At 40.3% G+C, this 16,282-nt stretch overlaps 1 protein-coding gene across 1 annotated transcript; it reads left to right on the plus strand.

Annotated features, from left to right (window-relative positions):
• Nucleotides 1-170: 170 nt before the first annotated feature.
• On the plus strand, nt 171-2,300 carry LOC111232190 (granzyme B-like). The gene is made up of 5 exons (XM_022759590.1): nt 171-277; nt 356-515; nt 718-850; nt 1,042-1,269; nt 1,373-2,300. The coding sequence occupies exons 1-5, from the start codon at nt 220-222 to the stop codon at nt 1,553-1,555; spliced, it is 762 nt and encodes a 253-aa protein (XP_022615311.1). The 5' UTR covers nt 171-219; the 3' UTR covers nt 1,556-2,300.
• The last annotated feature ends 13,982 nt before the right edge of the window (nt 2,301-16,282 follow it).

Below are 16,282 nucleotides of genomic sequence, written 5' to 3' on the forward strand. Positions count from 1 at the left end.
TTTCTTTGGTAGCTCAGGGGTCACATTTCACAAGTACTCAAGGTGAAACTCAAGGTTAAAGCCCCTCCTTATGACTGTGCTACGGTGATGTTTGCATTGGCCCTATTCAAGTTACAAAAGCACTTCCTTTTCTCTCCAATACAAGGAAGCATTTAAAGGCTGAACTTGTCAGTGATGTGTGCAGCTGTTCTTCAGTAGCTCAGCTGGACTGATCTCACCATGTTTTCCCACCGTAAACTGGTCACATTGATGCTTGCACTGACTCTTCATGGTCAAGGTAAGTCTCATGTTTATATGGCAATTAAATAAAAAATTTAAGTTTTTATATAATTTAATTTTTTTCCTCTTTCTCTAGTGTATACAGGAAAAATCTTTGGAGGCCACGAGGCTGTGCCACATAGCAGGCCACACATGGTGCTTTTGGAGCAACACATGGAGGAAGGTAGAATAAAACACTGCGGTGGATTCCTTCTGAATGAGGATTTTGTGATGACGGCAGCCCACTGCCAAGCCAAGTCAGTTTTACACACTTTATGTTGAAGTACTGAGAATTCTGGTTTTCTTAACCCAACAACAACCACAGAGACTCATGTATTGGCAGTGGTGACATAAATTCAATGTCTTTTTTTGTCGATTTTTGTGAATACAATGCTCTGACCAAGCAACTAATCTGTTTCCTCCCAGATAACTTTTTCATATTAACTTTTATCATTTCAGGTCCTACAAAGTCTTACTAGGTCTCCACGATGTCCGTAACAGTAAAGAAATACAGCATGTATTTGTGGAAGAAGCATTTCCACATAAAGAATACGATGAAAAAGAATTAAAAAATGACATAATGCTTCTTAAGGTACTAGTAATAGAATTGTATTTAAAACCCTTGTACTTAATGGTAGAAATATAAATTTTTTCATCTCTTCCCACTTGTGTTTATCATGTTAGTAACAAGTGGTGTATTGAATCAAAAGGACCACAGCAATATTGTACATATTAATGTTTATAATTTTTGAATATATTTTTTTTCTCTCCCTGTTCCTCAAGTTGAAGTCCAAGGCACATTTCAACAAAAATGTGAAACCCATTGCTCTCGCAGGCCAAGATGATGAATCTCTGCCTAAATCATGTATAGTCTCTGGCTGGGGAAGAAGCGACAAAGTAAATAGATATATGACTCCAATACTCATGGAAGTCAATGTAACACTCATTGACAATGAGTGGTGTACCACAGAAAAGTTGTACTGCTCTAAAGGAGAAAATGGACCAGCTGAGGTATGTACATTTATGAAACATAACATGTACAAAACCACTTTGGTCAACTGATAATTAAATCACAGTTACTGAGGCAATCACTGCAAACTGTATGTACTTCCAGGGAGACTCTGGTGGTCCATTGGTCTGTGAAGATGGAAAGGCGTACGGGGTGGTGTCTGCCTCTGGTATCTTAAACTCAGATGGAACCCAAATCTATTGTTTCACGAAGATACCTGACTATAGAAACTGGATTGATGGGATCATTGGACATATTGGAAATGGTCCATCAAATCACAACATTTGAATTTACAGTTTTTCAGGGTATTGTATAACATTACAGAATTATAGAGTTGATGATTGAGATGCTAGTATTACCTGCCAGAGCAAATGCTTCAAACAGATTTAATCAAAATATGCTTTACTTTGATGATACCACATGATACAAATTTTTGTGTATAAAGTTGAGTCAGAAGACTGAAAATAGTGTACGCTGGTGCAGTGCGGACTCTACATTTTCTGTCGATATGCTTTAGGTTTTATGAAGAAATATAGAAATTTAAACCAAGCAGGCCGGATTTAAAAAAGCCAATCATGAAATACAAATTGAGTGTATATATTAAAGGTTCTGTCAACAAGGTTTTAAACATTAATATAGTAGCAAACAAGTATTTTCTATGCAAAGATATAGTGGAGTAATGGCATTTAACTTAAGTAACTTTATTCAGTTGAGCTTCTTGTTTGGCGTTTAGTGGCCACTTTCACTGAGCTTTGTAACACCTTGCTGACTGAGAACATGTATTGGGAGGCTGGAGGTGAGGCTGACAAAGCATTTGTTTTGGTCTGAGATGGTGGTGGTTTAGTGCGCCATCTAATGGCAATGGTGATTGTTTACAGAACCTTTAAGTCAATCCTAAACAGATGTAATAGCTATTGTTTTCATATATAATGTGGCCTATGCTCTTAAAACATATACATGTTAATACATAACTGCTTTGTGCATCCTCTTTTACACTAGACAATATGAGAACACAAGATCCTCTAAGTTTGTTTTGTACCATCTTTTGAAACAATAAACTGTTGCTCTCTCATCGTGTTCTCTCAGTGCCTCTTTACACTTCTGTATGAACATGAATTAAGCCAACAAAAACGACAACAGTGCCTCCTTGTGAACAAATTGTATTGATGCAAAAATTGTTCACTTGTTGAAGTCAGAGCTGAAAGCGTCTTCTCATTTATAAGCTCTAAACCTAATCAAGTCTTCCTATTTTCAGACTATTTAGACATGAAATAAATTTAGGCCATTTTGCTTTGTAACCACTCCAAAGTTAGCAAGAGCATATGATGCTATCAAGAAATAAATAACAAATCATAATGTACTGTCAGTATACTTGTGTTGAGAAAGATTTAAGGACAAAATAACCCTCCTGTTGCTCATTAGCGATGTTAGTCATCCAGTGTTTTGCACAATTACAGCGAGGTCTGCTTTCAACAGCAGTGGTGCAGACCAGATGTTACATGATGAGAAGTTGGGGAAACAAAGTAGATTACTCAGACTTCTTAGAAGTTTTCACAGAGAGAAACTTCTACTTGAAACTTCTGAAAACTGGTACTTGCCCCCACATTATTCATGTGGATCAATTATATCCATTTAAATTCTCCGGAAAGTTTAAATCTTTATCTGGTTCCATAGGTAACAGTGAGGCACTTGTAGTTAAATGCATTTAACTGTTTGCACAGTTATCCATCTGTGACCAGCATATTTCAAATAATGGCGCTTTAAGCAGCATTTTGCCGTAGACATATTAATGCTCAAAAGTGGAAGAAATCTTTTGAATTTGGTGATTGTGGTGATCAGTTTGACTTTAGCACCACCATCAGACAGTTTCTATTTCTTTCATGACAACATTGGTGATTACCAATTAGAAAATGCACAGGCAGTAAGTACATGCACACACTATATGTACACACACACATATACAGTATATATATTTTTTCAATTTTCAAGCAATTTGAGATGAATACTGAGAGCCTAGGTTCTCAAAGTCAGGTGCACCACTATAGGTCCTTGAGTGGGTTCCAGGGGGGTCTCCATAGCAAATTCATGAATTATTAAACTTCTGCATTATTTCAACTACATGTCTCTCTCTCTCACACACACACACACACCATTTCAAGTACCAAAAATCTTTCAATGATCACAAAGAAACAAAACAAAAAAAACAGATAGTCGTTAAGATAAAATATCTTAAGATTCAGTTGACCGACTGTAGTTTATGCACTGCTCGCCTATAGAGCATTTTCTAGCTCTCCTTCCACCCTTGTTTGTCGTCTCTCCTCTGTTACTGATGTGTCTGGCTCTTTTGTGTCCTCTGCTCTCGCTTTATGGTTTTGCCCAGGTAATGAAGGGGTAGAAGGACTTTACATCTTTATCTCTCACCGAATTAACACATAATTATAACGTGTTCCCTAAACAAATATTTAAATACTTTCAAATCTTAATATATGGTTGATGCAGTGTAGTGTGTGAACTGCTCACCTCTCTGTCACCATCTCTACTGTCTTCTTCCTGCTTCTCCTCCTTCTGTAGCTCATCATCCTCCGTGTCTCTGCTGCCCTCTGGAAAATCATTAAATCGTAGTACATGAAGCTCAAAATAACATATTCTGAGTTGGTTTGACTGCATGCACATAAACACAAAACTATCTAACAATACAGTTCCAATTCAAATTCAGTGCACTATGAATCTATTAAATTTTCTTTCAGTAATACTAAATGTGAATGAAAAATAACAGACTAAACCATTAATTTAGTCTCTTAATACATCAAATCACTTTTGTTGTCAATGTCAAACTACTACTCAACATTATATTCTAATGTCTTAGTATCACAGCATCATGTCAACAGTTCATGCAGCAGATTTGGACTAATGAAACCAAGTTCGTTGTTTCCTCATAGTCACGTTTTTATCATGCGACACATTCACAAGCATTCATGTTGCACTTTTATGTTAATCAAACTACGCATGCAGTGACCTGAGTTAAATAGTTTATTAGTTTATAAGAATTAAGGTTTGTTTTGTGTTGCCTATATGCCAATTCAAAGTCAAGGGGCTATAGCAGGAAGATGGGCTCAATAAAGCTTTTTTTGTTGTTGTAACGTTAACTCTCATGTAGGTAGGTGAACAACCAGCTAACGCTAGCTAGTTCAACTACAGAACTCACGTTACTTTAGCGTTACTGTTGTTGTCATGGAAAATTAGTATTCAGGCATTCTGTGTCGCTGTCGCTGACGACATTCACTGATTGAACAGGCTGGTTTAAAATATCCTGTACAAGCCTGTTTCCCTTACCTTGTGATGTCTTTCGGAAAAATCCAAAGACTTAATTGTTTTGTTTTTCTTTTATTGCTCCCTAGGAACGCCATTTTACCTAGTAGTAGAAAAATTACCCACTCCGCCGGGGGCTGCTGCATTAGATTCAATGACTCAGTGCGTTGACCAATGAAAACCAAGATATACCTACATGCATGACATCGATTGGCTCCTACACCGACAATTACCCCACCCTCTGTCTCTCTAAACTTTGGCCAAACACAAATACATACCGATCTTCTATGGCCCCACAGCAGAGCGACCAGTGAGAATTATAAAGTGCAGATTGTCTTAACCTGACGCTGTACGATGAACAGTAAATGTTATCGGTGGCTATGACATAAACTTGCAGTCTCAAGGGAGAATCGTCGTCCTCTAAACCTTGAAAAAAGGATATTGCTTCAAATTGCAATGATCAAATGATGGTTCATTAAGTACTTAAGCAAAATGTTTCATAACACAGCTATGTCCTAATTTGTATTTTTTTTTTCACATTGGATTTATACAGCGTTATGTTGATGGGCAATATAGCCTAAGCATGTTTCTGATTCTATTAAGGGTCCTTTTGGATCTTGTAGCCTGCCACTGAACAGAAATAAAGACTGCAAAATTTGAATTACTTTATTCTGTATGGGTAGATGGACTGTTTAATGTGGCGCTGAACATTTATCATACTAATAATTGAGAGTAAGAGCTTTTAGGGTATTCAGAAACATTCATAACAAGGCATGATGAGGACTTTTCACATTTCAGCATAGCTGCACATTAACAGTGGAAACACTACATGACAACCTACTTTAGTTACATCACTGATACTCACCATAGCTGTTATAACATACCTAGGTGGCTGGTGGATCTCCATCTCATCACTCACTCCTGAAATATAGGACAAACAAGTCACATTAGCGTGTGTGACGATAAGCTTTATAGAAAATATTACTTATTTCTAAGTTTTCCCTGTATCCCCGACCCAAAGAGTATCCACCATAATTGTTGTATCCTGTTCTGCAGTGTTTGTTCCATATCTTTTGTCCCATTTCTATCCACACTGAAGTCTCAGTCTCACTTTACAACACATTTTGCACCAAGGACAGAAGGTTTTCTGAATCTCTTTCCATAAAGCACCAAATACAGGATTTTTAAGCAAGTAATGCAAGACATCATTAAAATGCTGCATATAGGATAATGTATCAGTCTAAATATTTCAATAATATACAGTATATGATAAATATAACACTCTTTATGGGGCAATTTTGCATAATGACTGCTTTTACTTTTGATACTCTAAGGATATTTCTCTACTCATTCGAATGTACTTTCTTTACTTTTGAGTGAGTATTTATTGTGTATAATTGGTACTATGTTCTAAGTTTGATGGCATATTTTTCTTTGTCTGTTTTCTGATGCATAGTTCCATGTTCATCATTTTGCTTTCCTCAGTTACAGCAATTATATTGTGTCACATTTCATTGTTGTGTCTGAACTTTTTTTTCTACTTTTGATTAAATTCTTTTGCAGTACTCTTTCTCTAAAGTCAGTAAGGTTTTTATTAAAACATCAAAACATTTGGTGTCTAAGTCTTAAAGCGCTGGTGAAAGGGTTTTACTCATTGCTAACAATGTTGAAGTGATTGACTGACTTTGCTTGTTTTGACACACATGAACAAAGTGGCTTTTGCACAGGTGCGTCGGTGTTACGAGAAATGCCTTAACTGTTTTAAGAACTGCATTAAGAGTTGTGAGAATGATGTTTCTGATGTGTGACTTGTATCAAAATGATTAAGGAAAACTGTTAAGAGGCTTGAACAAACTAATACTACTCTGGTCCACTAGGTGGCAGCACTGAATCTTGACAAAATTCCTCACTGGTCCCTTTGGCGTTAACATGCAATTTGCAACATAGTTTGGTATCATATTTAGGGTTAGACTGAAAGACAATAAACCCTTTACCTAGTGTTACCTAAACCAGGTGTAGCAAAGATTATAATATCATTCATATTCAGTGTGGAATATGGCAAGGCAGGAAAATGAGTAAATAAACAGGATGGGTTAGAATGACAAAAAGGTTATATTCCTTGACCTGAAAGTCTGAAAGGCAGACTTTAAAGAGATTAAAGTTACTAAAAAGAAAAAAAACACAATAAAGTAGGGAGATAATGAGGATTTATTTTTAACCACAATGACAACTGCAGACCACTGAGAAAAAATACAATTACATATACTTGCATTAAGCTGTTTTGAAACTGTGATCCTGGACTATCTAGAAACCAAACATGCTTGCTGTAGGCAATTATGATTAGAAAGTTACTACTGTCAGGTTAAAAATAGAAGTAGATACTGCTGCAGTAAGCACTTTAACTTCTGAACTACCCTTTTCTACCTCAGCACCTCCTACACACAAGTGCACCTCATGGCTTCCTGTGCAACACCACAGTTTTCCATTGTGGCAAGCTTAACTGACAACTTTAGTCAGGTGAGAACCTGCAAAACAGACCGACTGAGGTATTTGAAAAGAATGTACACAGAAGAACTGTGTTTATGCTAAGTAGTAAATGTTTTTCTGGTGCAGACTTGTTATATAATTTAACATGCCTGTCAATCAACCTGTCAATCAGCCGATTAATCACAGAATAATAGTGCTGTGTGCAGCACTATTTCTTTTTTAAGTGTCCCAGACAATTAATGTTTTTTTGTATTTTTGCCTTGTCATTTTTGTAATTTCATTTGATTGAAGAAGAGGGACAGAAGACAGAAGGGGGCACTCTAAGCAAACCTATAGCTGGCTTCCTCATGCAAGTTGGAGTCTGGACCAGCACCTCCTCTGAGAGGTTCATTGACTGCAACCTACAAGTGCTATGTCCTGCACTTGACTCTGTTTGATGTTGATTGCTATTCCGGAGCCGCAGCTTTGCAGAGGCTCAGTGTTTCGGTGCTTCACTGGTTGAATATGACTGCGATGCCTGCTTTGTTTATCTCAGAAGATTATTCATTTATGATTAATTATTTTACTGCATAATACCAATCAATGTACATTTGAACACAATACACCAATACATGCCAGAGATACGAATTATATGCATAGAAGATATATGTTGTTTTTATTCATTCTACCCAACATCTGTGTTGCAAATATCACATATATGAAGTTACACATCCTGAACTGAAAGATAATGATGCAAAAGGCTGCCTGTGTGCCTTTAAGAGGCAAGATCACATTGTTATTCTGGGTTTGTCCACAAGCTGACTGTGGAGGTGGACAGATAGTGGTTCTGAGGGTGGTGTGTGGGGGAGAGAGAAGGTGTGGGAGGAGCGTGTGTAGGAGTCTCCTAATATGAGTCTCCAGGGGCCAGTATGGATTAAAAAAGAGAGAGAGAGAGAGAGAGAGAGAGAGAGACACTGCGATGTGGATAAGATGTCCTTTGGATGCATCCCATGTTTTACAGCACGTCCAAGGAGGCAGAGATTGATCCTGCGTTCCCCTCTTCTCCAGAATGGTGTTGCAGGCTGAACACTCAAGGCTAAGATGCCCATTAACGAGCCAATAATTTGTGTCATTATGTGAAGACTGCAGCTGGTGCCACTGATGCACTGCTTCTCACATGTCAGTGCCGAAGACTGAAAGGCGTCTTAGCACTGCTCATTATAAAGCCGGCCTCTCATCCCTGCTTCCATCCTTTGTCTTGGAACCATGCATGGCAGACAAGGCTTGGCCTTGAGAGCTTATTTATTTCCTCCCCAGCTCCCTTTTTGAAACACAGCATGCTCAATATGAAATCGATGTATTAAGTGTTCTCAAGTATGCAGAGTGACGTGCTGCCATTCCCACTCTATGCCTTTGGCTGTGATTACAGCTAATTTGAATGATTGAAATGCTTCCATAGTGGAGCTGGAGTGAGTGAAATGAAGGGCTCACACAGATGAAGGGGGAGGAGGCGAGAAAGGCTTGGCTCTACTCCAGGTGGAGGAGGTGAGTCATTCCCCACACAGATAGACAGTCTATCAGTGTGTGTGCATGTATGCGTGCATGTGTACATTGCCCAAATTATTGCTGAGAGAATAAAATAGTGCTGTGAGCAACAGAGGGATGAAGAATGAATGCCACTGTATACATTGTGCATCTCTGCGTGTTTGTTTTTGTGATTTTGTGTGCCGATTACAATGGATATCTCCGCTTAATCTGTGTTTTCTGCAGATGAATAGTGACTGTATCTATGGTCTTTAGGCCACCTGGCTCCAATTCCCAAAGTGAGCGTAAGATTCCTGTGGCTCAGCATCAAACAAACTGAAGGCAAACAGGAGTTTCAGTACAACAAAATAATTATTTGATAGATAAATTGAATTACTGAGTTATCAAGTACATTTGTGACAGTACATCTTACGTCTGTGTTAAAAAAAAACAGGACATGTCTCTACTGAAAGAGCTCTGGCCAAAATAGCAACACATTTAGTTAAGCATGCATTCATGTTCCATATTTGCACACTTTTGATCGTGTGTATCTGTGTACATTTATTGTTGCAAAACTAACAATGTGTGTATCTCTAGTTCATTTCTGTTTGTTGCAGAGGCATAGCGACTGTATTTTTAGGCCACCTGATTCCGCTGTCAAAGGTGGGCGTCAGATTCATGTGGTCTCGGCGTCAAACTAAATGAGGACAGCGAGAGGTTTCAGTAGCAGGTCTTGTAATGTTCTCCTGATCTTGAAACCAGATCATTTGGTTAACTACCATGTGTGTGTCATATTTTTTACTTATTTCTTCTCACCAGGATAGTCTCATGAGGTTGACACCTCTTTTTTTTTCGAGAGAGAGTCGTGGACAAAGTGGCAGATCATTTAGATCTCAAGCATGCAATCACAAAAACACCCACCCACAGCGCTTGTTTAGGTATGCATGAGTTTCCTGTTATTCCATTTGCTCTTGAGAGACTTATCGGATAGTATAGACACAGATCTCACCATGTTCTCTCTCCTCAGACTCACCTCAGCATCCTCATCCTCCTCAACCTCACTGTAGCTTTTGACACCATCAACAACATCATCCTTCTCTCCTGCCTTGAATCCTCCCTCAGGGTTACTGGTACTGCCCTGTCCTGGCTGGTCATATCTCACAAACAGACAACAGTGTGTCAGCATTAACAGCTGTACCTCCTCCACTGCCTCCTCTGTCCCAAGGTGTCCTGCACGGATCTGTGCTTGGTCCTCTTCTATTCGTCTTCTATGCTCCCCCCTTGGGAACATCATATGTTGTCATGGTCTCCACTTCCAGCTACACTGACGATGTCCAGCTCTACATTTCCACCAAGTCTATAACCACTGCAACTTACTCCACTTTGACCAACTGCATCACTAAAATTCAAGCAAGCCAACTACCTCAAACTAAACTGTGATAAATCAGACATCTGTCCCGATCTGTCCCAAATCTCTCGATATCTCCACTCTGAATCCTTCCCCACACATCCGCAATCTTGGAGTCATTTTTGACGTCTTCTTTGAACACTTTGTACAACAATCAAAATCACCACAACTGCCTTTTTCCACCTAAAAAGCAGAGCTTGTCTCCATCTATCACTTTCCCTCTCTGCTGCTGAAACTTTGATGCATGCCTTCAGCGCATCCAGAATTGACTACTGCAACAGCATTCTTTATGGTACATCATCCAAAGTCCCAAACAAACACCAAGAACTCTGCTGCACACCTGCTCACTCACTCCTGTGACCACATCACCCCTGTCCTCCAGAAGCTTCACTGGCTTTCTGTCCTACAAGTGAACCATCACCACCATTCAAAGTCCCTCTCTTCACTCACAAAGCCCTCCATAATGAGGCCCCCTCCTACCTCACTCGACCTGTTCTATCACCACACTCCTTCCTGCAACTTTCTGCTCCTATGATGCCAAATTCCTGTCTACACCATTCATGACCAAGCACCAGACCTGGGACAACAGAACATTTTTCATTGCTGCCCTCTCCCTCTGGAACTCTTTCCCCAAACACATCCGAGACTGCACCAATCTGTCCGTAATTAATGTTGTGTGTCATAAGTTTTATTGCATTTCTATAATCATTTTTAATTATGAAATGCATCTCTGAGTACCCTGAAAAGTGTTCTATAAATAAAATATTATTATTATTATCATTATTCATAAAGTGTTTCTGGATGACTGTAAGCAAGTTGTTAGTTACTTGTCATCCAACAAGGGAGGGGTGTATACAAAGAGGACATTCTGTTCTAGACAAAGCAAGCAAGCAGGCATACGACTCTAGTGCCTTCTTCCACCCCCGCCTGCCCATGCATGCCAGCACACTAGCCTGTCTCTTCCTGATATCTACCTATCTATCTATCTATCTATCTATCTATCTATCTATCTATCTATCTATCTATCTATCTATCTATCTATCTATCTATCTATCTATCTATCTATCTATCTATATCTCTGTCTCCTCCACCAACGCCATTGAGGAAGTGAAAATAAAAAGCTGTTGTCATGGAAACCTGCCATGCCTTTCCTCCTCTCCCTTCATCATCCCCTCAGCACACTCAAACTTGTAGACAGACATGCGTGCTCTCTCTCTCTCTCTCTCTCTCTCTCTCTCTCTCTCTCTCTCTCACACACACACACACACAAAGCTATCTTGAATCTATTCTATAAACACTCAAGAGACACAGGCAATTTCAAGAGGCAAACATGAAAAAGACGTCTCTTACGGAGACAGAGTGAGAATGCAGAGAAAGATATACAAGATATATAAAAACTGCAAACCACTACAGTTCAGCCTATACAAACTTTTTTTTTTTTGCTGTCAATATCCTAAACTACACCCCATAGGAAGAACACTAACCTACTCAACTCAAGTTTTCATTTCAAATTTCAAATTCTCTTTGGACCATCTGATCAGTGGTGATCTGTTGACTAAAACTAAACAAACAAACAAGAAAAATAAACATTTTGCGTTTTTGTATTTGTGATATTAGCTACACATGTTAATGAATAATGCTGAAAGTTGAGCTTTTTCAAAAGAAAATGACTTATACAGCTCCAATAAAGATGACTTTAGCATAAATGTTCACGTCAAATATCTGATATATGATCGATATTGGATAGTACCACACTATCACATAAAAGCAGTACAGATAACAAGATTGTTCAACACCAAGATGAAGGCGTTTTTCATAGTTTTTCCAGTTATTTTTTATTTTACCTCACAGATTAGTAGACAATCTCCTTTTGGCTGCTATATTGCACATATTGCACAGAGGTTGTATATATTGATTACAGCTACTAATTTATAAACAAATCAGTGGTGCTACCGTGTAGGCCAAGACTTATTAATACATTTAACCAAACACCAAACCAGGGTTCCATGAGAAGACATTTTCAGATGGAGATGCAGCTGGTCGACTGCTGCTGCTACTGCTGTTGTTGCTGTTGTTGTCGTCCCTGTGGTGACAACGTGGTCTTGAGGAGGCCAGCTTTGCTTGCAGTCTCCATACTTACGCATGTAATACAAACACAGATGCACACAAACAGTAACACAGGTTGCTGTGGGTGTGTCCCCAGCTGTTTGTAAGACTGATGCACTTCCACTATGCCACCCATGTGTGCATGCTCCTGGGGGAGGGCACGTATCCCACAGGTCTCCATTCATTCAAGGTGAGACGCAGATGACATGACAAGTTGCTACCATGACAACGGTTGGTTGGGTAAAGCCGTGTGGCATGAGCCTACATGTTGGCTGATAATGAAATTGCCCCTCCTTTCGTCTCCTCCCCCTCTTCCACTGGAACAGAAGAAAGACAGGCTACCTGTCATGGTGTTCCAGTGCGTTGGGTTGCACAGGCCTGTGTTGACTTGTAACGTAGGCATTGAGAATCTGCAGATTCAGGTCAGGTGTCTGGCTACCGTCAGTCAATATCTAATCAATTCACTTGATGTAATTGTTCAGGCACTGATTGCTTCTAGAAATGAGATGGGGCCACTACCCTCCTAGTTGGCAATTTTGGGGGCAGGGATTGGTGCGTTGTTGCTTTCACAGTGTGCAATGCAGACACAGTGTAATTTGAATGTTAGCTTGCCACAGATTGATGAGCCTGTACTTCCCAACTCTGTCCTGATGTGATGCATTGAGCATGATTGGCATGTGGGGAGAGAAAATAAGCCCAAAGAAAACAGAAGAACAAAGTGTTTGTCAAATTAATCTATCATCCCCCCAACAGCTAATGTATTTGATATGATAATTATGTTTATTTATTTTCAGGCTACTTGTTACACTAATTAGACTTTAACAAGCTTATTAGGCAGCAGTCTGCATGGGAGAGACACTTTGTTGTCATGTGTATGTTGTTAGAAGTTTTTTTTCTTTTTCTTTTATTAAAAATACAATCATTGATGATAAAATCATATATTGGTATATGTACTTATAAACAATCTATAGTCAGTATTTAAATCAGTGTGGTTGGTCTTAATAAAATTATTTGACTTGACTCTAAACAGGTGAAACATCCGAATTCTTTACTACAGGACTGAATCTGGAAAAATCAATATTGTTATGTGGTGATAGAGTGTGTGCGTCCCCTCATCTGCAAATCATTGTGTCTCATAAAAGATCTTTTCTCCCCTTACATTCCAGTTCATTCACCCTGCTCTAAATATTGTATTCAAACAGACTGCCACTGCCTGTAGATAAGAAGATACATTGCCGGTGACATTTAAAAAGAGTCACTACCCCCTCATCTGCCTGACCATTGTCAGCATCCTCCGTGGCCTATAATGAGAATGTGCACGCCCAGGCCATAATAAATAGCCTGTGTCCTGGTTAAATGCAACACCTCACTTTGGGTGCTATTTGGGCTGCATGATTCACTGTGATTCATGCCAGTGTGTGTTCTCTCTGTTCTCACAGATGAGCTGGATGACCAGGGGGAGGAGATAAGGACTGCAATGGGAACATGGATCATGGGTGTGTGTGTGTGTGTGTGTGTGTGTGTGTGTGTGTGTGTGCGCGCGTGTGTGTAGGCTGTGCCACGTGTGTAAGTGGTAAATTGAACAAAGAGAGAAAGAGATGGAGAGATTGAAAGTGCACAGCTGAAGTGCCAAATTTGTCAGCCCACTTTTGAGCCCACTTTCAGAAAAATCAGGCCTACTTGAAGGAGGGGGTCGGGGGGTGGGTGGCGGGTGGGGCCGTGAACAATGAACAAAATATTAAAAAATATAACAATATTTTCCTTCACAGTGAACTGCAATGGTACATCTGTAATACGTCTGGCCGTGAGTGTGTGCGTGTTGTACACGTGACTGTTTGTGTGCAGGGGCAGTTGCAGCTACTTCAAAAAATGGGCAACCTTGTTATCACGCGGCGGGTATTTTCCCACTGTACATCACCTCCTCCTTGGCTGCAATAGCATCATGATTGAGTGATGGGCATCTATTTAATTGCACCCTGCTGTTTGTTGTCTATGTATCAGCCAGGTAGGGGGGAGAGACAAGAACTAATGTTTTAAATGAGAGCCAGCCATGAGGGCACATACTGTACTGTTCACTTTGTGTGGCTCTCTGTGCAACCTAATATGCTGCCTGCTTGTTTAACTACTAATTATTTACACTGATATCACTTGGCATCTGCTGCTGGGACTGTACACATCCTTATTTTTGTGCACGCATGTGTGTGTCCATGTATGTCTGTGATTTCTTGTGCACAACAGCTCCCAGTGGCTATGTGGGTGTGTGGTGGGTAGCTCAGAGTTACATTAATAGCCAAAGGGCAGGCAGGCAGGGAGGGAGGACATAGACAGGAAGGGGAAATACAGTTTGCTGGTCGCCCACCACTTCCTGTGTGTCTCCTACACTCGCAGCCCACGGACCAGAGCTGCTTCTATAACCAGTTTGTTTGCTTGCAGCACAACAAAGATAAGACAGAACGAAAGGTAAACAAGGTGACAAGAGGGTAAAGAATGCTACTAACAAAATACTTATGGGTTTGTCACCACTGAAAGGTTATGCAAGTTGCTGGAAATGACTTGCCAAACCTGCCCTACCCTTTCATTTTCTGCTTGCCAAGTGTGTGACGTGAGGCAATCAAGTGTTACAATAACAAAAGCAACAGCATATAACAAACCTTTTTTCTTTTTTTTAAATGATGAACTGTCTGTCAACCTGATCATATCCCCGTGCAATCAAAGTCCAATATAAATATTAAGTATGATTTAACAAAGCTTTGATCTAGTTTTACTGTCAATCTGAGAGTACAGTCAACAAAGCTGACCCCCCCACCCCCTCCCCCACAAAAAAAAACAGGAGGAGTGCAGTATCAAGACACATCCAGCAGAGGTCCTTCTCTCATTAAGTGTTGTCAGTACTGCCTCTGTAGCCCATGTTGAGCAGCAGTGAATAGGTGATGAAAGAGAACCAAAACAATTCCAGTATTTCAGCTATAGCAACATAACAGGGAACAGATGCTTACAAAGTTGCATCTACTTTTCTTACGTGTTGAGAGTCTAAGTCTTTTAAAAATGATTATTTGGGAGATATTCTGGACTCTCTCAAGCAGCTCCACGCCATCAAGCAGGCACTTCCACTGCTGACACTGTGTAGGAGCAAAGGGCTGCTGCTGAGTTGTGGCTATGCATGGAGAAAGATTGGATTGGCCGATAAGAAGCCCCTGGTTTGCACACATACTGTGCTCTGGTAAGAGGCAAACCCCCCACCCCCCACCCCCTGCCCTTCTGGGATCCCACATCCCCATTGAACTTTCCACCCACTCACCAAGGAATGCGGAGAGAGGGAGGGGAAGGAGGGGGCTGTAAGAGGCAGAGATGGGGTATATAGAGGGAGGGGAGGGGTGGGGAGCCGAAGGAAGACATAACTAAAGAAGATGAGGAAAGACTAAGTAAAAACAAAATTTGAAATACATAATAAATAGCCCTTGCGAGTTTTCTCATTCGACTCTTTGTGTGGTTAATGCGACAATGTGAGAGCAGGGACAGGAATGCAACGTCAAAAGCTGGCACATGACACATCACGCTATAGCCCACGATGCAGAGGAGGCCATTTGAAGGGGGGGAACTGCGTGGTGGAGGGTTTTCCACTCTGTCTTTTACTGAACAGGTGGGGTCTGACATGGAATCAAGAAAGGGCATGGGAACAAAACAAGGGCAGACACACGTGGACACATGCACCCACATGTGCACACAAACTGTACTGCAGATACACATTAAAATGCGCACATGAACGTAATTATCTCAGTATCAGTGTCCCAATTGTCAGTACAGTGTGATCCAAATAATATTTTGTGTGTGCGTGTCTTTGTTTCTGTGTTACATCTTTTGTTATTGTCCCGACAGTAAAAACCTGTTTGTGCCACATGACATCACAAGCCTTGAGGTGTTTGTTTCATTTTTTTGTGACGTCCCAGTCTTGTCAACAAGTTGCAAATGTCTCTCTGTGTCCCTTCTCTCTCTTTCCACAGACTTTCTCAGAGGACCTTAGCACTGATGAAAGCAGGTGCCTTGGTACGCCTCTCATTGAATTAGGAATTCCACAGCGTAAAGTGGCAGCATTGTTGATGAAAGGTTAGAGCTGTTTCAAATTCTCCCCCTAAATGAAAAGGCCCTCCTCTCCAGCGGTTGTACAGAAAGAGGGATGACATTTTGGTTTCATCAGCTGTATA

This window comes from Seriola dumerili, unplaced genomic scaffold (assembly GCF_002260705.1).
Source record: "Seriola dumerili isolate Sdu_G_001 unplaced genomic scaffold, Sdu_1.0 BDQW01000322.1, whole genome shotgun sequence".
Taxonomy (NCBI): domain Eukaryota; kingdom Metazoa; phylum Chordata; class Actinopteri; order Carangiformes; family Carangidae; genus Seriola; species Seriola dumerili.

Coding starts and splice junctions, on each gene's coding strand:
- LOC111232190 (XM_022759590.1), top strand. CDS start 220: ATGTTTTCCCACCGTAAACTGGTCACATTGATGCTTGCACTGACTCTT. Junction 278..355: donor ACTGACTCTTCATGGTCAAG/GTAAGTCTCATG, acceptor CTCTTTCTCTAG/TGTATACAGGAAAAATCTTT. Junction 516..717: donor GCAGCCCACTGCCAAGCCAA/GTCAGTTTTACA, acceptor TTATCATTTCAG/GTCCTACAAAGTCTTACTAG.